A 25286-nucleotide genomic window follows, 5' to 3' on the forward strand; every position below is an offset into this window, starting at 1 on the left:
ATATGAGAGCTTGCATATGATTTCGTAAATTATACATATTTCGGAGGGTTAGATTTATACTCTGTTAACGTTGGTTATAGTTATAGCCAAATAACCAGGTAATATTTGATAAAATGTTTCCGTGTGTCAAACAGGTGCGTGGCAAACGGTATGTTGAATCACTGGAAAACGGTCACCTGTTTTTGATCGAGTAAGGTGTGATGCGAAGTTGGATGTGTCAAAAAATGTTCCAAAGGTAAATTGAGTAATAGAGTGTGGTATGGAAAATCATGGGCAACTTTGGAATTTAGTTACCGAACTTCACCTACGTCCGAAGGAAACGTATCGCGTCTCTAAACCGCGTTGTGATACAGTATTGACACTCTTTGGGGATACTGACAATTATCAAGACCATTAATGATCACCTGTTGTCCGGATACAATTCTACACTTACCGATTATTACCTATAGTTCTCATTGAATTGTGAAAAACACAAAGTTGCACTTGAGTCCCTTATGAAAAAAACAGGCACATGTTCAGGCGCATGTAACACAGGCCCTTTAACCACCTGTGGAACAGGCACATGTGCAGGTGTCTGGAAAATGACCCCAGTTTGAACGCCCTACACGTGCATGTTGAGAAAACATGTACAGGGCATGAACAGGTATTACTGCACATGTGTTTGTACGGTCAGGGCCGGCGCTAGCAGTTTTGCCGCCCTGGGCGGTACTTTCACATGCCGCCCCTTTAATCCGCAAACCTTATTTTGACAGAAGGTTTTAAGTGCCACGAAAAAGTAAGATGCCCCACTTAAAAACATTCATGAAATGGAAAAGTAAACAAAAAAGAACTATACTCTCTCGAATGCTTACGTAATATTTAAACGACTCTATACATGACAATATTCAGTATGCTCGTTTTCGCTGTATAGGGGTAGTAGGGATAAGTGGAAACAGTTTTTGCAATGTTCAGCTTTCAACTACTGTACCAGTACTACTTTTCGGATTATCAAACTGAAAGTATAGTCATATTAACTATGGTTTGTACACTTGATAAGCATAGGGTCAATTTGGAAGATATGTAAATACTTGTTCCACAATAACATTTTTATTAAAAATCAGTTACTATTCCCACTTACCCCTCTTTTCGGTGTAAGTGGGCACAACTCTGTTCCCTCCTGTATGTTAATACGGGGAATAAAGAAGGGAAAGTGGGGGCAGAGTACCTGTTGTCTACTGCTGATAAGTCCAAGCTTCACATTTGTGCTGCAGTTCTAGCCAGAGATACAACATTTTGAAAATGGCACTGTGGCAAATGTAGAAAAAAAACAGAATGTCAATATTTCAAAAATATGTTTTATTTTGTTCAGAAAACTATTATATTAGAAATATTTGCTGGACATAATTTACATATCCCAGAAACATTAAAATAATGAATATGTGATTACAGTTTGCCCTGAGGCTTAATATTTGGTACGGGGCAAGTGGAGAGAAACAAAATAAGCTTTAGTCTAGTACATTAAAAAAAAAAAAAAAAAAAAAAAGAAAAAAAGAAACAAGAGGAGTTGATGAGGTACGTCTCTGGACTAAAGACCAACCAAATACTGAATACTAACAAATCTACTGGTGCCTAACAGTTCTAAAAATGGATAAATAAGAATAAATGTAGGCTACACCTTGAAGCCTATGTAGATTCATAGGTCGTCACGTTAAAGAGTGATAACTATTAATGGGAATTGTAAGGCATCTAATACAAATCCACATAGTTTATAGGATACAAATAGAGTCTACACAAAACATTGACTGCATGACCTAGATTTGTAGTCTACAGTTTTGCCTTAATGAAACGATAGTGTTTATCAATATCAGCTACAATAGAGAACTTAATTACGAAAGGCACACTGTCAAACTTAACAGGGCCATAGAAAGCATCCCTTTTGGGCACAATATCTACATCTTCTCGAAGCGGAAAACGAAATTGCATGCCAATTCGTTCAAGGAACTTCATTTCATACATATTTTTGCTGACGTTTACACTGCCAATAGACCAATTTTTTTACGTAATCAGTTGCATAATACTAATCTGTCTCTAAGCCCGTGCTGTAAGCCAGACAATGCACTGTCTTCATTTTCGATGTATTATCGGAAATACCTGCATCTGTATCCCTGTACCCACTTACCCTACAGGTAAAAAATTTGTGTCCCCACTTACCCCAATGTAAAAAATGTGGGGTAAGTGGAGACACCTCAATTGTACATATACTGACAAACATAATACAGTACATTCAATTTTTATAAGTACCTTATTATCTCTTAACCGTACAATGTTTTCCCCGGGTACTTCTGTAACAATTATCTCAGGATAGCCCAACGCTTCAGGATCTACGAACGTTGATCAGATGCTAAAACATGGACCCATTTTTGGTATAGGGGTATTCTTTTATACTCTTCATATTAGATAAAACCACTCTAACAGACGAATAGCACTATGTCTACATTCTTCAAATTTGGAGGAACTGCCTTCATATTTTTTTTTACCAGATTTTTGAAACCGTGCCTTTCCCCACTTACCCCAGCTATACAGATCTGTGATATACAGCAGCGCATACAGAAAACTTTTAAAAATATATATACTTTAGTCACGACTAAGAATTTAAATTTTAAGCTTATTTTATATCAAAAGGTGTTTCCAATAGAGTATGGAGCATGAAGATAATATAGTGAATCAGATATAACGGCAAAACTAAGTGATTAGCCTAAGCCTGATAATGTACTAAAACACAATATAGATTCATAAATTTAACACCTTAATTGAAAGAAACTTTTTTGCTTTGATATAAGCAAATTATTTTGTCACATTCACGTACTCCAATGTTTCAGTCAGTTCGTGTTCTATGAATATTATCGCTAGGCCACTAAAGCGTTTTTCAGACATGGAAGAACGTAGGTAGTTTTTAATAAGCTTAAGTTTCGAAAAACTTCTTTCTCCACTTTCCACTGTTACCGGTAAGATGAACAAAATCCTGAGTGCAACACTGACATTGGGAGTAAAGTCATGTTCCTTAATTAATTTTAAAGTTTCTTTTGGTGAACTTAATAGCTTTAGGCTTAATTATAGCGGATAACACTTTCAATTCGTTTTTCAAATCACTGGAGTTAATATCATTCGATTCTTCGTCTGTTAATATGCTGGCAAGTTTAGTACACTTTTCAGACAAAGGTTCAGGTGGCATATCTTTAAGAGTACTTATATCGTAAAGAAACTCGAATTACTTGCTGTGATGTTTAAGTTGCTTAAACCTTTACCTTAAAATTAACAAACGCCTAGAACTTTGTAATAAAAATCGATCTTGTATCTTGTTTGTGGAGCTTCATCCTTTGCCTTGTACTGACACTGTTTCTTCTTTCGACTTCGAGCTTGCACTATATAACCTATCCGTGGATAATCCATATCTAATGCTGATGCCAACTTCATTGCATCAACTAAGTAAGATTCAAACTTTGCATCATTTCTGCTCCTCTCAAAGTACTCATATATTTTCAAGAAACCCGACTGCATCGAACACATGAGAATCAATGCTTTGGAGACTTTCGCTTACTATGTTTACGTGGAGTAAAAAGTCATACCAGATAACGAGTGAGCAAAAGAAAATAAAGTCTTGAAAAAGGAAAGCCTAGAACAGCATGTCTCAAGTGGGAGTGTATCTTTTGCGTTCTTGAAGTGGAGTGTTAGAAAATTGCTGAATAGAGAAAGATATAAAAAACATTTTGATAATCCTATCCACCCTAGCTGAAAATCTTATCTACGCCGCTGTAAGGGAAATATTGAACTGTGGCTAGTGGTTTGATAATTGAAATGAGGGGGAATTCTCTGAATTTGCTGAGTCAGTATTTTCGTGAATTTGGGTGAAGTAAGTTCAATTACATTCTCAGGTGAACACAGTTTTATTTTTCTATGTGGGCCTATTATGAAGCATTATATTTTGATAGTATTCTTTTCCGTTTCAAATTTTGCCGCCCATTAGACTTGCCGCCCTGGGCGGTGGCACGGCTCGACCCCCCTCGCGCCGGCCCTGTGTACGGTAGATACCCTGATAGATCTACCATAAAAACGTAATGTAAAGTGCCTGTCAACGAAGAAGAGGTGCAAGTACAGCCGCTGTACCAGTATAGAACATATAATGTACGTGTCATGTAAAATGTCTGTAACATGCATGCTGAATACAAGTTATACGCGTGTATGATAAATAGCTTTTACCTGGTACATGTGAAAAGTACTTGCGAAACATGCATGTCAGATGTAAGAACTGCATGTAATGTGTATATATACATGTAAAAACCATACATCTGATATGCATGTTGCGGGTATGGAAAATATTGCTGCTTGCATGTAACAGGTGGAGAACATGGAAAAACCATACAGGTGACATGCATGTTACAGGTGGAGAATTTATAAAAATTGTACATGTGACAGGTACATGCCACATGCATGTTACGGGTGTGGAAAACCTCTGCATGTAGCAGATGTAAAACATATATAGCAACATGTAAGAAACATGTGCTGTACATGTATTATGCATGCGCGAAACAGGCATGTTGCTTAGATGCTTCATTGCATGGAAATAGAATGTTAATGTATGTTACATACAGGTTCCAGGTGAAATACATGCATTGTTACATGTACGAAACATGTTATGTACATGCATTGTCCCGGCATTATACAGGCGTGCTACATATTATCAACACATGCACCGGAAGTGCACGTAACAAGCATTGTGTATATAGATTACATGCACGTTGTGCTAACTAAAGCAGATAAAATGATAGCCATGCATGTAAAAACAGAAAAATAGATTTCTGAGAATTAATTTGCACAAGTACTGCATGTGATGTACACCCATGTCCAAAATTATTGTCGCATGTCTATAAATATGTTTTTGTAGGAATATAATTGATAACGAATTCGCGCGGTATTTCTTATAATGTTAGTATGTGTATAATCAGCAGAGACACGTATATGGCAAATTTAATGTCAAAAGAGCAGTAAATAGGAACAATAAAACGAAAATGAAACTTCTTTGTTCATTTAGCAATATTTGTTTTACCCATTCTAATTTTCGTATTTATAATTCTTTTCCCATGAAAATTACCACAGATATACATTTCCCGATTATAATCGTATTAAAAGTATCCTACAAAACAATAATCAAATTATATTCTTACAAGAAGACAGTTGTAGATATGCGACAATCATTTTGGACATGAGTATACATGCAGTGTAACATATAATACTGAATAAGGAATAATTATGTAACAAATGACATTACGAAGAGTAATGGAATAGCTTTTGAGCTCGAAACCTAGTTTACAAGTGTGCAAGGAAGAAAGAAAATACACACTGTTTTGGAACACGCATGTAAATTAGTACTTTCTTGTAATTCATGTACTTGCTAGTCTGTAATGTACAAAATCTGTTGAACATTTTCCTTTCCTCCTTGTAAGCCTATAAGTGAGTGAAAGTCAGTATTGTTACTTTTCGTAAGGTCATTTCTTAAATACGTATTATTCTTTGTCTATTATTATTTTTCAAGTACATGTTACCCAGCATGTACATCCTATGCAACACTTGTGCTAATTAATTCTGATTTTTTCTACTTTTTTTATACTTGAATACAGTTATTTTATCTGCTTTAGTTATACGCCATGTGCATATAATGTATATACACAATGCTTGTTACGTGGACTTACAGCATATATGTTGCTTATGACATGCCTGAATGGTGCTAGGACAATTCATATACATCTCATGTTTCGCACATAAAACAACGCATGTTTTTCACCTGTTTCCTTGCTGGCAACAGAGATCTTACATACCTGTACAGTACATTTGACATGGGCCGGTAACATTTGTGTCACCTACATGAACATTTAGGCTATATGCACTTACATCACTTTCGTTGCTTACAAGGGATATTCAGGTTTCCTGAGAGCGCAATACATTTTCATAACATTTTTCGTACATACTAATATACTATACGAAACAACGATGTAAGAACTGAGTAACGCGAATTTTCGACTAAAATACCATTCCCAAGAAGCAAGTTTGCGCAAGTTTAACAGGAAATGCCAGAAAAACTACGATTGACGAAAGATATTCAGACGCAATCCTGTTGCCTTTCATAGTTGTTTCATTTAAGTACTGTTGTTTCCCATTATTTTTGCTTATACTTTATTACATTTTCCTGTTTGGAAGCAATGTTTGTGTCAACCAGTCACCACGTTTTGACCCGAAAAGAGACATAGATAGATTTTATTTCATGTCTTACTGTCTGAATGTAGTTTTATATTTTGAGTAACAAAGCCATTTACGATATACTAATGTACACAATTTATCGTTTTTCTTCAAAACAGGTTTGCTGTATATCGCCAGCGTGAAATTCAAAAATTATGTATTTGCAACAAAGAAACAAATATGTTTAAGATTCGTTTTGTTTATTAAAGAAATAATGAAATGCTTTCATACAAATGTATATTATATAGAGACTGAAAATACATTTTTTTTAAATTTTTGCAAAGAAAACACAATATTTTCTTTGTTCCATAGTTTTATATAAATTATGAAAATCTTAGCAGTGAATATTAAACCAAAAGCAATGTTAACCGTGCGTCTTTTTACTAGGACAAAAAATTCAACTTTTGTTTTATTAGCTTAATGTAACCTCTTGTATTTCGTCCTAATAAACTGTACATTCCATAATAATTGCAAAGTACCTTACTGCTGTTCTTAAATTCTTCTCAAGTGTAGTGTTTAAGCTTACAGTACAAATTTTATGCCTATTTTAGTCACAAGTTTTTGAGTTGATTGCCCTGTGCTGTAAGCGCTGCATATAATAAACATAAGCTTCAGCAATTATTATAGTAGAAAGCAATGGATACATGAAGCCAAGCACTGTAATTTTTTGTTTCTGATTTTTTTTTCTTAAATAACATCGATCGTTTTCGATCATTTTTACAAACCAACTCACTACCAATTTTCCATATATAGAAAGTGCCCCCCTCCATAAAGGAGAATTTAAAAATATGGTATTACACATTTTGTTTATTTTCAATAAAGAGTTAATACACTGAATTTCAGCTCAGTAAGTATAACGGCTTGCGAGATACTAATTTTTTTTTTTTTTTTCGCAAAAATTCGGATCCTCACCCTCCTTAGGATATGTAGCTATTATAATGAAAGCAATACAACATCCCACTTTGGATTAAGGCCTAACTACATACCAAAAGTAATTTAATTTGACTTTGCAATTCGGCCGTGATGATCAGGCACACATAGTTACATTCATTTTTTTATATAATAATTTATATATTACAGTGATTCAAAAATGTATTTTTTCCAGTTGTTAGCTCCTCTAAAAACACACAGGTCTCGAAAGCCAAGTAGTAGTATAAGTCTTATTGTTATTATTACAATTAAAAATATCAATATCCAAAAACGCCTGAAGTTGTTTTTTCACTTGGTTAGATATACTCACCTCAGGTAAGTAGACAGAAACAAGTGGAAAAGGAAGGAAAATGAAGGTCTTGGAAGTAAAACGAAGATAAATTTACCAGTCTTCAGAAGATACTGTCTACAATGCAGTGAGCAGAGAGGGTCGGTAGATCATACTGAGTAGGTGGGTCGCAGTGGGTCACGGTGGGTGGTGGGTCACAGTGGGTCATGATGGGTGGTGGGTCACAGTGGGTCATGGTGGGTGGTTGGTCGCAGTGGGTCACGGTGGGTGGTGGGTCACAGTGGGTCACATGCCGTTGACCCACAACCCACTGACCCACTCCAACTCTGATATGATCCCCTTCGAATACTAAGTGTTCCCTCCGGGACATTTTTTCTGAAAGAAACACTGCACAGCATCAGGGCGAAACACACCTACTTCTGTTTCAAAGTTGTGCAGAACTGCAGTATCCTCAATAACATTCCCACACATGTTTTGTTTATATCGCATTGTTTTAGTGATAATTTGGAAACGGTTCTTCCAAACACCGAATGTACATTCTATTACACATCTTGTAACATGGGCTTTATTGTAGCGCCCTACGGCTCCTGTCTGAAGTCGAAACATAGGAGTCATAAGATGTTTGGAGAGGGCATATCCACTATCTCCAACAAGCAACCCATTATATTGTTCGTTTTCCAATTTTCGAGGAATTCTACTATTGTCTCAAATGCGTGCATCATGCGTGGAACTAACCAATGGCTTACCACGTTCAAAATCTCCATATAAGCATCAGAAATGATTTGTGTATAGATAAAAAAAAAAAAAAAATTCTTGCAATTTCTGTATAGTTCTGCTTGTGCTTCAAAAGGACAAAGTATGGGTATAGGTACATAATCTATGACCCCTATGACATTCGGGAATCAATATATATATATATATATAATATAGTGGCGAATCCAGGATATGATCAAGAGAAAGGCTAAACCATAGTTTGCCGTTTTATCCAGTGTAAAGCAGGATTGAAGCACATTTTATCCAGTGTAAACCTCAGCGTCAAGGGGGTGGGGCTATAGCCCCTATAGCTTCCCCCTTGGATCCGCCACTGTATATATATATATATATTGGCTTTAAGGCAATTGAACTGTCTATCACACTGTTAAAAGCTCTTCCAGCAGTATTACGATGTATGTTAATGAGATCCCCTGCTAAGATTTGATAAGTACCATTGCGAAGGATTCGCAGTCTACAAAGAAGTTGCAGCCTAGGAGACAAAGCACGGTTCCTGTCAGAATTATGCTGGAGTAACGGCTCCAACATATCAAGCAGCCGCTCAAAAGATTCCTTAAGCAACCCAAAACGCTCTTTGAAATCAATGTCACTATACATTGTAAATAGGTCTCTTCTCTCCACTAAAACTCTCATTCTTGGGATGTCTACTTCTTCCTCCATCTTCATATATTCTTCGTAGTCCAGGTAATCCATAGAATTCGATATTTAACACGTAGAAACCAAAGGACTCATCTTACTCTCTAACTTTACTCCTACTACTGGTTAGGAGTAAATTTTGGCCTTATTTACTCCTTAAGTTACTAATGTAGTACCGTACTCTTTGATGGTGCCCTCCACCAGTTTTGGAGTAAATAAATTTACTACAGTAGTAAATGAAAAATTTACTCCTGTAGTAATTTACTCCTTTAGTTCAGTACTCTCGACTGGAAGTCGCCGATTTCCTTCTCTCTTAGTAACTTACTACTTTAGTTTCACTTACTCTCGGTTGGTGCTCGCCACCCTTAGTGTCAAATACATAAGTTTCGAGATCGCTGAAGTCAGTGGTGAAACTCCTTATCGCGTTTACTTCAGAATTCATCCACACCAGAGGGTCACCAACACATGTAGAAATAATAGAAAATTAACAATATTAGTGTCAAATCTATAGTTACGGGGTCGCTGAGATCAATGCTGAAGCTCGCGATCGCGTATAATTCCAAATTCAGCCACATCAACCGACAATTGCCAGGCGGATCACGAAGATATGTGTAAATAAGCGAAAATTACCGGTATTAGTGTCAAATGCATAGTTATCGAGATCGCTGAGGTCAGTGGCGAAACTCCTGATCGCGTTTACTTCCAAATTCATCCCCGTCGGCTGGAGAACTAAAAGGCACAAAGAGAGGGGTTTTGTACCGAGGTATGTAAAAATAATCGAAAATTATCGATATTAGCGTCAAATACATCGTTTTCGGGGTTGCTGAGATCAATGCTGAAATCCCCGATCGCGTTTACTTCCAAAATCAGCCCCATCGACTCGGTCCGAGTCACCAGGAGGTCACCGAGACATTTAAAAATAATTATCGAATAATAAAAATAATCGAAAATGACCGATATTTGAGTCAAATTAATAACCATTTCGAGGTCGCTGAGATTAATGGTGAAGCACCCGATCGTGTTCGCCTCCAAATTCAGCTCCAACGCTTGGGAGCCGTGAATTGCAAAATTTTGCTACTTCTGGTTCCGATATAAATCTCTATAGAGCAAAAATGGTAATAGATAGCTCGACATGACCTTTTAATATCAATTTATCGGTCGAACAATAAGTCTCATCTCTGACCTTATCCATCTATTGAAATCGAAAAGCATATATCTACGATTTCCGATGTCAATATTGCATATGCATATTTTAGAACTCTGCATGAGTTTCACACTTTGAAACGAAACTCACTTGTTACTATCATAAATCTTCAACCTGCATGTATGTAACTGAAGAGGTATTTCTGATTGGTAGAAGGTTAGCTTGGCATTCAGCAGGTTCTGGTATTGATTCTAGCGTGCGGCCACCCTGGCTGCAGTTCCCCAATTACACCAAGTGAATATAGGAATGGTAGGCTACTTTACAACACAGGGCCTGACCACTGCCGTGCTAGTTACTTACCCCTCCCCTATCCGGATCTGTAACTTAGGTGTCGAAGTTCACAAAATAATTTATGTCAATTATAATTTTAAACCAAGTCGATTGCAAAAAAAAAAAAATTTGTTATCTCTACCAATCAAGAATCATTTTTTCATTTTTCATTAAAATTCAAAATATAAAAAAAAAATTTATGTCAAGTGCATGCTTCTTATATGTTTACGTTTATTTGTACAGATGCTGTATATTGCATGTTTCTAATTTCTGACTTTTGCATGTTAGTGCACACATTATCGTATCTTTTTATCCATCTGCATGCACTTTCCAGGTGTTTTACATGTACATGGTAAGTACCTGCGCATACGGGGGAAATCTTGCATTTCCTATGCATGTGGCATGTAGTTTCGATACATACTGATTTACCTGTCTTATATTCCCTGTACATGTACGCTTTATCTACGTCTGTCAGGTACAATACATGTACCTGTGACATTCATTTTCCGTGGATGCATGTTCCTTACCTGTTTTCATTTATATGTACAGGTATTGTACATTCCATGTTTTTCACTCCTATCTTACGCATTTAAACGTAATTTACATAACATTTTTTCTATCGTTCTGCTGGTACTTTGCATGTGTTTTACATGTATATGTTAAGTACATGGGCATAAGAGGAAAAACTAGCATTTCCCATGGATGTGACTGATAGATTACAGGCACATGCCATCAATTTGAATCATGTTTTTTGAACATCCCTATTGTGTTTGTATGTCCCAGGTATATTACATGGACCTGTACTATGCATGTGCCTTGGTGTATGTACATTACATGTTTCCTTTACATGTACAGATACTTTTCATTGCATGTTTGAGAACTTCTGACATTGAAACCATCTACACATGTATCACATGTTTATAGCCACAGGTAGATTCACCTGTCAGTGGGAAACTAACATGCGTTTTACAGTTACAGGCGCCAGTATAGTGCCTATTAAAGTCACATGTACCTATACATGCACAGAACATTGCCTGGAATTTTTCACATTTTCATATGTTGTATAACACAATTTATTATATAGAAGATACTGAAATAAAAGGAACATAAAAATGAACAATACACAATAATTATATTTATACAAACCCACATGAGTGTACTTGACTTTTTTGTTTATTTGTTTTAATAGATATGTACATTACGCCCGTTTAGGATTAACTTGTAGTTCGCACACGGAATATTTGCAGTACTGCGCAATTATTATGTCTACATTTAGCAATTTTTCCTTAAATGATATCGTATTATAGCTTTGATACTTTTATCCTTACTGACATTGATTAGTTTTAAGCTGGAATTAATAATTTATGAGTACTTTCAAGTAAGGACAATAAAATCTTTGCCGCCCTTCTTTTCATTCATTGTCAGCACACACTGTTCTCTTCTTCTTTTTCAATTGCTTGTTTGTTATTGAAAGATTGTCCTCTTGCTGTACGGAGTCTCCAGTAACTTAAAGAGTGAGACCTCCAGAGACATAAACGAAACTTTATAATAAGGCAGAAGACTGAATACAGACACACAAGAAGAACAAAATATGGCTGTTTGAATCAGTCATAGAATAGCGTCGAACATGGACAGAGAGATTTTCGGATAGAGTCAAAATCTTTTCAGAACCCTGGAACACTATCATTACTTATAGCTATTTCTTCACACCATTTACGTATACCAAGGTCATTTACTTCCACTATTAATTTGTCATGGTTTACTACTTGTACAGTGCTAACTTCATCGCGTACGCAAAAAAGGCACGTCAGAAAACCTAACCGATGACGAGGGCATTTGAATTACTAATGTTTATATAAATCGTTTATGTATGTATTATCCTGTCTGAGTTAACACTGAAATATACATTTTTATTGATTACATAACATTCCGCTTAAATAAGCACATTATTAAAGAAACATGTTTAACACTGTTTTTTCTTTTTTAACTGATATTTGGTTTTTTTAACCTGTTCAAGTGTCTTTTACAAACATTAATTATTTAGAACAATTTACAGTAATGTGTTAAAAAGATAGTTATATCATCATTAAAGTAAGGAATAATACTACAAAGAAGAAAATACTATTATTGTTATCATGGTAGAACACACAACTTTTTTTGCATCAAGTCTTGTAGCTCCTTGCTGAGGAGTCAAAAATGGTAATGACAAAGACACTAGTTCGCGCTACCAAAAACAGGCAACTGGAATTGTGTACACATGGACAAACAGATTTGTTTGTTAACACTTATATTTTTAGTTGATGCACTAAGGAGTTTGAAACACTTCACGAGAAACATTAGCAAATTTTTAAAACATAATTCTAGGTCACAGAAATCCTGTAAATATGCATCATACTTCAATATTGCTACAACAATTTTATTGACATATTTGGTATGAAAAAGAGCTTTGTCTACTATGGCAAGATTAACCTGCAGTGATTCACGCACATTACACATAATTTCAGTGATATGATTCAAAATTTCTTCAACTTTAAACTGATTCTTTAACTGCTTTTTAATTTCAGGACCACCATGTTTCAATGCAAGATCAAGCCATAATTTTCTTTGTTTCCTTTGTAGGTCTCCATACCTTCATACGATCTACCGAATGTTTACCAGCTGAATTTCCCGTTAACGCGTCAATCAAGTGAAAAAACTCATTATTTATATCTTTACATGTTAACGGCCAACGATACAACTCGAAAAATTTTGACACTGTTATGAGTTGCAGAACTTGAGTGATTTTGATGAAGGAATATCAAGTCATTGTTTTATTTTGTACCTGTTACAAATTATGTTTTTCATGTCTTTTATGAATAATTTCCTTTCTTTTTGTGTCAACCATTAATCATTTCCCTTCCGAAAGAGATTGTTCAGTACTTTCATTTTCATGAGACACAATACCAAATTGTCGAAAAATTGAATTTTCTATTTTCACATTGGGATGCAAGCTAGCTGGGCTAACTCCGAGGCTGCTTGATGTAGAATAATTGAACAGGATTACAATTTAGGGAATATATTTTTCTCAAGCTGTATGATCACTTTTTACACAATAATTTTAATCTATTTGTTTTAGGATGCATGGATTCAAGAATTGATGACGAAGGATGATATGAACTTAAGTAATGTATATTGATGCTGTATTCGTGTATTTTATCTTGGAATTTTTGTAAACTAAAGCAAATTCCACTGTATACCAATTCAGCATTCGGCAAACACAAATGAGTAAAATAGTATGACTAAGCATTTCAAAACACATTTTGTGGTTCTGTTTCTCATTGGATACAGCATATAATACCTAGTTAAAGCATCAAGTATTGACAGTGCATATTTACATTTTGCTGATGATTCAGGATAAGGCCCTAGAGCATCGATGGATACAAGAGTGAGTGGAAATTGTTAGTAACGGTTTTGTTGGAGGGGAGGTTTCTATCGTTGTTTTCTTACACTCAGTATAATTAGAAATAAAATTACTAATATCCCTTCTCAACGATTTCTAGTAGAAAATATCATTGACAAAAGCAAATGCCTTTTAAACCAAACTGCCCACGTTCACAATGCATGTTTAATTACTTCTTGAGGTAATGAGGGAGGAATACAGATGCTCCCAGAATTTTGAAAGTGAAAATTTTTGTTCATTAAAATACCACTTTCAAATTTATAGAATTTATCTAAATTTCGATTTTTCAATTTTTTGTAAGCATTATTAGGATCTTCTAATTATTTAGGAATTTTTGTCATACTCAAAATGTTATCTTTGTTTATCAATTGGTTCTGATACCGTCATATTTTTGAACAAAGTTGGCGAAACTTAAAAATTGTTAATAACATGTAACTCATCGTTACGTGATAATCCCTCTGGAAAGGGCATCACTGGGTTGGGTATTTTTTTTTTTTTTACCTGCTATGCAAACAAATTTAAGGTCGAAACATTGCATTACCGGACTCCATCTAGCAAGTCTAGACTTCCAGTGGCGAATTATGTCTAAATATAGTAACGCATAATGGTCGTACATATTTTCACATGTCTACCATAAAATATGTTTCCAACGTCTAACAGCTGTTACCACTGCAAGAGCTCCGAGCTCTGAAATAATCTAGTTACGTTGTGCTGGTGACAGGACTTTACTTTATAACCCTATAATATAGCGTTCGCCATCATAATCTTGATACAAGCTGGCTCCCTAACTGCGGTTGGAAATATCTGTCACTGCGTTGAAATCTTTGTCTGGCCGGGGATGAGATAATTATCTTTTCACATTCTTCAGACATAGACACAATTTTTTACCTTTCTTCAATAGATCGAAATGAGGTTTACCTTTTTCAGCGAACCCGTACACACTTACTGCGCCATTCAGAAACGCCTAAACATCGTCTCAGTATACGCGGGGTCTTTTGAAATCCCTTCTGGAGTTACAATGAAACCATCATCATCATCATCATCATCGTAGGTATTCTGCCTTTATTGGCAGGTCACTTGCCGCAGCTGAGAAGCTTCCATGGTCCACGGTCCTCCGCTAACCTTTTCGTCTTCGCGTATGATCTTTCTGTTTTAATATTATCCATTAATTGTAGTCTCCTTCGCCCCCTCCCTCTCTTTCCCACCACCATACCCTCTAGGACGTCCCTCACGATACAGTCTCTTCTTAGGTAATGTCCCAATCAGTTTTTCTTCCTCTTCCTAATAATGTCTACAAGCGTTCTTTTCTCACCCACCATTTCTAACGCTCTCTCATTCGTTTTCCGCTCGGCCCAACTAATTCTTTCCATTCTTCTCCACACCCACATTTCGAAGGTTTCCAGTCGATTTTCGTCACCTTTACGTAATGTCCACGTTTCCGCCCCATACAGTGCAACACTCCAATGAAACCAAGGAAATTAAAATTAAAATTGTAAACAGAAGACTTCTTAAGGTTCCCAGTCATATTTGCCTGGCTTAATTTAGTAAAAGTTAATCCAAAATTTTGAATTGTTCCTCAAATGTGGCTGTAGGTAGGGATAAATTATCTATATGAAGGACCAATTTGTCGTACAAACCAAATCCTAAAACCTTCTGGAGGCACTCCGTAAGGCTACATCCCCTGTTCTTATATCTGAACGGAATCACAGTAAAGGACTACACGTTCCCATTCCAAGAGAAGGCGAGTTTTGGCCTGTAGTCCTTAGAAAGTGATATAATTTGACACGAGGTCGATGTTAGACATATACTTGGCGCCGTGAAATTTTAACAATAAATCGTGGATTTTATTTACTTTTAACTGCTTAAGCTTCATATGTTTATTTAACATAGTCAAATCCACAACTGCGCAGTTTATCAGTAATTTTCTCTGGCACACAAAGGACTGGATGGTTGTGGGTGGATTCGCAAAGTTTAAAACCACCCCATTCTAACCATTCTTTAAATTTATCACGATGGCTTGCTTAAATTTAAATGGAAGAGAATACTGTCGTTTCACTATAGGTTTCTGTATTTTCCACCTGCATTGTATATTCGAACTGATTACACGTGGCCGGTCGGTCTTGAAAAATTCCATAATGTTTAATCAACAAATCGAAAAGTTTTCCCCGGATAAGTTTTCAGTAGAATGAAACTTTTCACGACTTTCCTGCAAAGAAACGTAGTGACTTCTATTAGTGGAGGAGTTTTCTACTTCTGCGTCTAACCGGCATTTCTTTTATTGTTATTTTGCAATGAGAATGAGAAATTTCTTCATCAATTTAATTCCGTTGCATACCATGAAAGTAGAAATTGTTCCTCACCAGCTTGGTTTAAATTTAAATTTTCAAATGTATGCTGCACAAAATTTAATTGATTGGCTTCTTTTCTTAAATTATTACATGTCTTCCGCAATTGAAAGCTCTTTTAACCATTTGCGTTGTAGAGAATTACTTTCACAAACAAAGTTGTAAATGATGGGACATACTCTATCTGAACATGAAACATCTGATAAGTAATCATCATCATCTTTAAAATTTTCGATAACAGGGTTCCGATAACAGGTACCGCAGAAATGTTACATACATATGGCTTGTCCTTTACAGCTTCTCTACGTGACAATCTTTTTATAAGATTGCTAGCATTAGAACCAGAATTATCCTTGTTTGAACGTAACACTGGAAGTACGACAACTTTTCCATTTTCCTTGACGAAAATCTAATTTTGCGTCAGCAAGAGACAAAAGTTTCTCCTCAAGAGGCATTCTGTGCTAAGGTCAAGAACCACTAAGGCCCTCACATCAAATAATAACTCCCGAAATTGAATGCATCAATTAATTTCGCCTTTAACAAGCTTTTTACGATTGCCTGAGCTTTCGACCAACAACACCCGAGGTGCAGGTTTCAATTGAGTGTTCGAAATTATACTAGACACTGGTTTCCACGATTTGCAATTAACCAGAGATACTGACGCACCGCTGTCGCAGAGAGCTTTGACTTTATTGCCAACAATATTCACGTAAATTTCTGCTGTCGGTAGAATTTGGCTTGTTTCACCCTCAGATTCATATTCGCTATCAGAGGAATACTCATTATCCCATTTTGTAACGTTTACAAAATTTTTACTAACAATAATAACCTCTGTGGAGTACAGAATGTTGAATGCATTATCATTTATACCGTGATTTTTCACAATCTTAGATACTTCCAAGAACGCACTCGTTTTTGAGAGCAGTTTGGGTTTTGATATCGAAAATAACCATTGGCTTGCGAGTAACAATTAGGATTATTATATGTTTATGATTTTACAAAATTACCATTACCTGTGTTAGGTGGCATTAGAAATCGATAATTCGGCGGGCCACTCTTACCATTGAGATTTTGATTTTGGTTGATACATTGCCTTTGAGCATTAACACTACTTGCATTACAACTAATATTTTCATTACTGTTGGATCTACTTACTTGCTGAAAACCTGAATCACTTCTACCGTCGGAATAATTATCATCACTTCTTACATTCCCATCATATTCGCCGTCAGTATGTGAATGTTTGGTTACGTTTGAAAAAGCTTTTCTGTTTGCTTTTACCTTGGTTATTTTGTTTGCTTCGTTATAGTTTTCATTTATCTGGTTTACTTTTTTCTTCAACTTGATTCATACGTACTAGTTTGTTGAAAAACCCATTTCTATAATGATCATTACGGTTGTAGTTGTTCGACAGACTTTTTAAATGTCGTACAGTATTTAACAACTATGAGAAATTATTCATATGTAAGGTAACTAGCTGTTTTTGATAATATGGTGGCAATAATAACAACAGTATTCAGGACAAAAGGTTCGGGATTTAACTTTGTAATTTTGTAGTACCTATTTGACACAAATTGGTACATAGTACCGTCGGACTTTGCATCATAAGATTTGGATTGTAATCTGGCCATCTTGGCCGCGATAAAGGGATCAGATTGGAACTGGTTTTTGAAATATTTGAAATTCTCATAGCTATTAAATTTACTTCTGTTGATATTGTATCATTCTTCGGCTGTACCTATTTAATAAAAACCCTAGAACGTCAACGTATCTATCTTCTGGTATATCATTAAGATCAGCTGTATGTTCAAATTTACTCAGAAATATCGAAGTAGTAACATAATTTTCTACTCCACCAAATTTTGCAAAGTTATCTAGGTCAGCTAACCTAACCTTATTTTGTTGATTTCTTTACCTGGAATGTTCGTTACCTAAATATTTCTTTAATTTCGTCTCTCGACCAAAAATGGCTAAAATATATTTAGCTCATTACCACTCATTAATTTTGGAGTCACTATACCGCCATTATATTCTCACTATATGGCAGCAACACGTATTGTATTCTCATTACCAAGACAAAGTGTCTAGTTATAGACAAGTCAGCAGTGACGTGCATGAAGCGGATGATATGTAAAGTGGGAGTCCATATAAATTCCTTTATAGCTACACTTATGAAATCGTCTGATGCACTCCCAACGATTTTTGTAAGTTTAGGTTTTTGTAACGGCCAGTGCGCCGTCGATAGCCGGGCATCAACGGTCATTGCAAACGTTTTAAGAGAAATGGAATAGACTTGAACAAACTGTGGTTCAGTGCGCTCTTCTTGCATAGAAACTGGGATGGAGGACGATAGCCAACAAACAGCTTGTACATCGAGCACACCCTTTGGTGACGTTACGGTATATTTCGACCTGGTAAGAGTTCCAAATTTTTTACTTCCAAATCTGAAACGACCTTGTGTAGTCCTAGGAGGAACTTGCGTTTGTCAGTTTTTGTTTTTTGATATCAGGAATTAGCCCCATTGACGAGATGAATTTATGAGTCTCTTTACTTAAACTGTAGGTTTTGGCAGTGGCAGTAATCTGCTGATTAAAATGCGTTATATCTAGTTATTATCCGAAAATATATTTGCAGATGGCGACCAATTGTCGAAAAGCTGACGGTATATCGTACCAACTGCAGAAAAAAAGATATTACTTCCTTCTTCATATGAACTAGGTTTAGGGGTGTTTTTATTATTTATTTATTTATTTATTTATTTACATGGCCTGAAGCGTTTCAATTCAAACAACTTGCAGAATGCGATAGCTATTACCGAGGTTTTCACATTCTGGAGAACGAGGAAAAGTCAGGAAATGCCAGGTAAATGAAGACATGTCAGGGAAAGTCAGGAAAATCACGCATTTTGCGTAAAATGTAATGGAAAATCAGAGAATGTAAATGTGCAAGACAGTTCATGAAGTGTAAATTATGTTTCTTCAAAACTGTCACAGAAGTGTGTGAACAATTTTAAAGGAAATTCCAGAGTCTTGAGCCATTTGTTTGTTTCCTGTACTCAGAACTTCTTTCTGTCTTAAGTAATCTAATGAGTCAAACAAAGCCTTATGAAACTTGTTGACAGTGCAAGAGAAGTTTTAAGATAGAAAAACTACTGAAAGAACTGAAAGCATCAGATAAAGGTAAACTAGCTATCAGACTTGGCTATCGAAAGGGTTTTGCTGGGCACAATCAAGAAAATTGTGGAAAGGAGCCCTCTGAAGTACAAACTAGTATGTGCTCTGTCAGCTTTGAACCCCAGGCTACAAAAGAACAATCCAAAAGTTGTTCAGACTAGAAAGACATCCTACAAACTCTGCATGAGCATAACAGAATATCTGATTCTGTACCTGAGAAAGCAAAGTATCAATTTATATCTTTCTGCACTGAAACCTAGGGTCTCTTTCAGTTAACTTCAGAGAATACGAAGAGAAGCTGGACAGCATCAGGTTAGGTGACTTTTTTGCAAAGGTAATGTCCAAGAAACAAGAACATTCCGGCATGTTGTGAAAATACGTTTAGTTTTATCCAAAGACAGTGCCTCAGTGGAGGGCGGATTCTCAGATAAGACACTTATTGTAGAAAACTATACCGAAATTCTCTGGTAGTACAGAGGTGAGTGCATGATGCAAGTATCTACTATGGAGGTGTGTAATCTCTTCCTTTTGATCGAAGAATGCCTCTCTCAGTTCGTTGAGCTGAGAGACACTATGATAAATACTTTAAACAGAAACGAATGCAAAGTGCAGATTAAAATAAAATCAAAGGTGAAAGCAGAAAACTAAGTGCTGGAGTTAAGAAATTGCAGAAGGAAGAAACAAATCGAATTGTGTTACAAACAAAAACAAGATGCTCTCGTAGAACAAATTCAAGAAGTGAAAGCAAAACAAACTTCTGTTTAAAAATGTAAATGTGAGGATTAACGTGTTTCAGAGTTTACAATATTAGGACTGATAGTATTAGGTTCAGGGAGAGTTGGCAATATATTCTTGACTGCTTTTTATTGTTTTTTCAAGCAAAAAATGTCTAATTTTCGAATGTCAAGATATGCATTACTGTAGCATACATATATTATTGTATATTTACATGTTAAATTTTGTGTAAATAATAATTACTTATATTGAACATTAAAATATGTAAATGGTAACTAAAGATGTGTGTTGGATGGCTATGGGGATGAAGGAGGCCGTTGAAAAAGTGTATGATAAAACTTAGTTCATATCTTCCCATTTATATTCAAGAATTTATGTGAGGGGAGAAAAAAGAATTTGTGTCAGAGAATGTCAGGGAAAATCAGTGAAATCAATTTTCACTTTTTCGTGGGAACCCTGTATTATATACAGTATTATAGAGCAACCAGAACTACGTAGAGGTGTATCAGCCAGCTCACATGGTGTGTTAAGTCACCTGTCAAAACTTTTCTGACGTTCACTTTATTCTTCCAGAAATTCCCATCAGTCTCTTAGCTCTTACACCATTGACGATATAGAAGAGATAACGTTTACGAGTAAGCAATTGCTGATCTAAATTTGAACTCCAAATGAATTGCAAGTATGAAAGTGCAGTGGACCTTGTAGTATCTTTTACCTATAGAACTTACTTCCTATTTGTGTGTTTATTAATAAAATATATTTGTTTATTATGTTCAACTTCTTATAAATACCATTATCTATACATTTGCTATAATTTATTTAACTATCCATTATATCCATTACTTTAGTTTCATATATTTAATTTTCATTTTACAGTGATAAGTGGGAAGTAACTTTTGAAGGGTAGAGAGGCTTAGTAATGCTTTATAGTGTAATAGTGATTTCCCTTCCATTTTACATAACTGTTTTTGTGTTGTTTCAAAATGAATATTTAAGAATTATTTTTCAACGAACTTTATTCTCAGTTCTGGATGTTCCGTAGTGTTAATAGCAGCATTGCATTAGAGAATTACTTAACCCAAAACTATTGTAAAATGGTTAAATTTAAAATTCTTTGCGACTGTTTACGGAGAACTTGTTAAATATGATCTTCCTTGCGTTTCCCTGCAGATAAATGGAAATATATATATATTCACGTAGATAAGATTCGCATATTTTGGATTGTCCAGTGATACTTAAATTTCTTGTAGTTCGGACTAAGACCTTTACGGCCATTTCTTCTGAGAGAGTATAAGGAGGAACAGATTATTAAAAATCTGAATTCTACTTTTCGCAGGAAATAATTCGAAAGGAATGGGAGGAAGAGCAAAGGAAAATGGCGGAAGCAGAAGAAGAAAAGAGAAAACAAAACGAAGAGAAACAAAACAAGCAGGTGAGTGAAGATATCTTAAAATACAGACATAAGCAGATAAAAAAAAAAATAATAAAAAAAAAAGTGTGAGTAAGTAGCAGTGTTACTGTCCACTAGAGTCATAATGAACAGGAATCAAGTAGGTTCTCTAAGGTTAGTTAAATGCTAAATTGCGAGTTAGTTTTGTCAAAAAATATTTACCAGTGTTAGAAATGTTTCGCAATTTACGTAATGGAAACTGAAAGTTTTGTTTACCTGTATAAGAAATGTTTTGCAACTTGTGTAATGAAAACAGAAATTTTTTATGAGAAATAATATCGAGGCCGTACGAAGTTTACTACTTAGAGGGATGATGGGTTATTGATTGTGGGAGGCCACATAAAAAAACTTCCACATAAAATGATAATTTGTGAAATGGAATATCTAAATAAATCTTAATATCTGCTTAATAAATTTGTAGTAGATTGTCAATGTAGATTAAATTGCTGATAAAAGGTGAGGCCTTTCTTTGTTATTCTCCATTCTTTTGCTTCAGCTTGAGACTAAAATGGGTAATGTAATTTATAAGCACATATGGAATTTGAAAATACTTTGTACATTACTTATTAATAGTTATAAGGAGTTTAGTTCCATGCAACAAAGTTAAATACACCTTGTCTCGAAAATGCAGCTGCTACCACAATCAGTCTTAATTTCTGAACAGAATGGCAGAACGTCGTCGTTCCAGAATGTACCACATCTCACAAACTTTAGTTTATTGTTAAGAAACTTCAACGTGTGACAATTTTACATGATAAATGGATAAAGCAGTTAATATTTTCTCATCTTTTTCACTATAAATACAGCTTCAATGAAATTTAGAGAATAAAACTGGTTAAAACAGCGAATTTTTCTCTCAGTATATTATCTGTAGGGTTGAATTCAATGATATTGGAAAATTGAACTCCTTTAGTGAATGATTTAAATGTTATGATAGATGAAGAAAACAACCGGTATTTGTTGTCACATCATAAACTCTGTAGAGCGAGTTAAGTGAAATTCAAAGTGAAAATGTAAAAAATTATGCTCAGAGAAAAATTCTGTTCTTTCCTCTCTTTCTCATAAAATGTTCATTGTTGAAGTTGATTAAATTTGCATTTATAAAGGATGTGGTGTGAGAAAAAGTCGGTTGATTGCTCTGCTTATAAGGGATTTAACTCCACCGTCATAATACTTCACTTTAACTATGTAATCGAATTTCCATCTTGTGGGAAATCATTAAAATTAAAGAGTGGGAGAAAGGTACGATTGGATAGTTAATCGAATTCGGGTCTTTGACTTACTACGTTTGTTCGCTAACCACTATTACTTTAATACAAAAAATCGCTGTTTCGTTATTTATCATACAATATCTAAATCAACCATCGTAAGTGTTCATTAACTTATAAGCTTTTCTTTTTCTGTCCAAATATCTGAATAATAGATCTTAATGTGAAAATCGTTTTACAGACTTCTTGTTGCTTCTACCTAAAGATACAAAGTCAGAATTCTTTCAAAGACAAACAGACACACTATCATGCAATCGATAATGGTACTACTTGTGTTCCTAAGAATGGTCACCTTTCACGTTTTAAATGCAGAATGCCTCACGTTTCTTCTTTTTTTTTTTTTTACTAGTTTTTATATACCCATGAGTGTTTTTCTCTTGGATAGCAAGCGGTCTTTAATAAAGGATTCTTTGTTAATCTTCCAAAATGAACCAAAAAAGCAAGGATTTTCTTTCTTCAATTTATAAATAAAAGCAATGACTGGTGCTAATTAAAATGTATGTGACAAACTTTCTATCTCGTCCGTTCTTCCAATATATTTTTAAAAATAAAGTAATTATTTGCTGAGTAAAACTATATATTTTCATTAAAATTCAACACGTGTTACAGTTTCGCCAACTAACTCTTTGGCTTCATCAGACACTATGTGATACAGGATAACTGTACAATCGTATATACATACAACCGCTAAGATATCTTTCTTCTGATTGGCTACTGGCAGCAGCAAATCCCTTTCAATTATACTTATTTGAAAATTTTCTACATAGATTCATTCTATTATTGCTAATTACGCAAAATGACGATCTTAACTAATTTAAATTAACAATTATTTAACTTAAACAATTAAGTAAATAATTACACACACACACACACATATATATATATATATATATATATATATATATATATATATAATTAATAAATAAACATATAAACACTATTACACCTATATAACATGTACAACAATCAATATATATATTCACATTTAGAAACTAGGCTATTCATAATTGAGAAGAGCGAATAAGTACATCTTCCTCATCTTTGGAAGTAGCATGAGAAATATCATGCAGCTAACAAAACTTAAATAGTTTACAAAATTTTTAAGTCCAAAATGTATCATAATTTCTGGTTCATTTCAAATAAAAAATTTCTTCCATTTTAGAAGAAGGGAAGGAACTTAAAATGCTAACTGCATTTCCTCGCTGAATTGCTAGACTAATGCGTTGAAATAAAAATTGTGCACTTCTTTGATCTCCTGTCTTCAGATTTAATTTTAATTCGATTTCCTTTAGGAATTCCCTAGCTTCCTTGCTAAAAGCTCCCATGGTTTCCATAGCAAAGGCAATAAACATATGATCTTTTAATTTGGAATATTTCGTGTGTTTCCGCTTACAGGCAGTCTCAGCAGCATTTCCGGCCTCTTTACATGATGAAGCTAAATGGGAAGGTCCAAATGTGTCTACACAGATGACGTCCTATACTAGTCGTTGCCCCATTTTCCAAGGGATTAATGTCACTCCATCTGGTCGTTTCCCATCATCTCTGGACATTCCAGATGGTTCTAAAATATTTGGAACATCAATGCTGGCAAGGGCTCATCTTATTATATTATTCAGCTCTCCATGACGAGAAATTCGATCTCCACTCCTAGAGCAGCTTAGTGCATGTAAGCCTTTTTCATCAACCTGTTCTTGACATGTACATTTGAAACTGTGACAGATATTTAAGCCGAGACGTAGAGCGACACACATTTTATACTTTAAGCTTTTGTAACAATTTATTCTACTGTTGGTCTGTGTTAAGTCCTGAGTTCCAGGTCATTAATTTATTACCCTCCATTTCAATACATCTTGCCTTCTTCCATTTTCTGACTATACTTCTATCTTCATGGCCTAGAATTTTCACTTCTTTCCAATTTACTGCATGTCCCATATCCCTTATTTGTTTGTAGACAGCATTTTTGTCTCTCTAACCTAACGTCATCTTTATGTTGTTTTGTACGTTCTCTAAGTTTCTTTCCAGTTTCTCCAATATAAACCAAATCACACTCGCTGCACTGAATTTTGTATATCACTCCTTTTTTCTTCATCAATGTCCCTTGCTCTTCTTCTCTCTTCTTCCTTGTTTTCTCCCTTATTACTTCCAGTAGTCTCTTGCTTCCTTTTCTGTATGTTGATATGCCTCCCATCTTCTTCAACATTCAACATTAATGAAAATATATAGTTTTGCTCAGCAAATAATTAGTTTATATTTAATTATAACAAAGCAAAGCTTCTATTTATGGGAAATATCACAATATATTTTGTTGTTTTCTAAAGTCGGCGAGGCTTTTGTTATACAGAAAAGTTCCATAAAGTGTAACAACATTAAATTTCGGAATACCTTTCAACTCAAATGTATCTTCTCAAAGAGGAGGGAGAAAAATCTCTCACAAAAAGGATTGTGTTAAAAAAAAATGCAAGAATTGAAAGAAGCACGTAATTTTTCGGATATTGTCAATATGTCC

The 25286-nt window shown here is 35.0% G+C and overlaps 1 protein-coding gene across 8 annotated transcripts in view; it reads left to right on the forward strand.

The window, feature by feature from the left end:
- The window catches only part of LOC145686323 (U2 small nuclear ribonucleoprotein auxiliary factor 35 kDa subunit-related protein 2-like), a 497978-nt gene that overhangs the window by 233875 nt on the left and 238817 nt on the right, over window positions 1-25286 (forward strand). For all 8 annotated transcript variants that reach the window (XM_081759527.1, XM_081759529.1, XM_081759531.1 and 5 more), the window contains one exon: window positions 21399-21494. In XM_081759527.1, coding sequence (XP_081615653.1) covers window positions 21399-21494 — 96 coding nt within the window. The remainder of the gene's footprint in view (window positions 1-21398; window positions 21495-25286) is intronic.

This window comes from Thermobia domestica, chromosome 5 (assembly GCF_964235325.1).
Source record: "Thermobia domestica chromosome 5, izTheDome1.hap1.1, whole genome shotgun sequence".
In the NCBI taxonomy this organism is placed as follows: Eukaryota; Metazoa; Arthropoda; class Insecta; order Zygentoma; family Lepismatidae; genus Thermobia; species Thermobia domestica.